The sequence below is a fragment of the Apis dorsata genome, unplaced genomic scaffold (genome assembly GCF_000469605.1).
Source record: "Apis dorsata unplaced genomic scaffold, Apis dorsata 1.3 scaffold_270, whole genome shotgun sequence".
Classification (NCBI taxonomy): Eukaryota; Metazoa; Arthropoda; class Insecta; order Hymenoptera; family Apidae; genus Apis; species Apis dorsata.
Genome location: NW_006263548.1, coordinates 276,392 through 276,673, shown reverse-complemented (window position 1 = coordinate 276,673; position 282 = coordinate 276,392). Strand labels below are relative to the sequence as shown.

Below are 282 nucleotides of genomic sequence, written 5' to 3'. Positions count from 1 at the left end.
AATCAACGGGAGACAACGACCGGGGGAAATAACGTCGTTCTGGAGAAAACGAACGTGTCCGCGAGCGTGTCGGCCAAGGCCCAACAACAACAGGAGGAGCATTACTCGGACGAGTCGTCGGCGAGTTTCGATTTCACGATCGAGGCCGAGAAAATGGTGTCCGCTCTCTGCAACATATCCTCGAACGACATAAACAAGGAGGAGGGGAAGACGGATAAATCGAATTCGACACCTTTGTTCAGCGGGGCCGGGGACACGGCGTCGAACAAGAACGCTTGGTTC

The 282-nt window shown here is 54.6% G+C and overlaps 1 protein-coding gene across 1 annotated transcript in view; it reads left to right on the top strand.

Annotated features, from left to right (window-relative positions):
- Positions 1-282, top strand: part of LOC102672659 — a 10,562-nt gene that overhangs the window by 4,824 nt on the left and 5,456 nt on the right. The window contains 1 exon segment of the mRNA XM_031510985.1: positions 13-282. This exon segment is cut by the window's right edge and continues 18 nt beyond it. Within this exon segment, the coding sequence (XP_031366845.1) occupies positions 13-282 (270 nt within the window).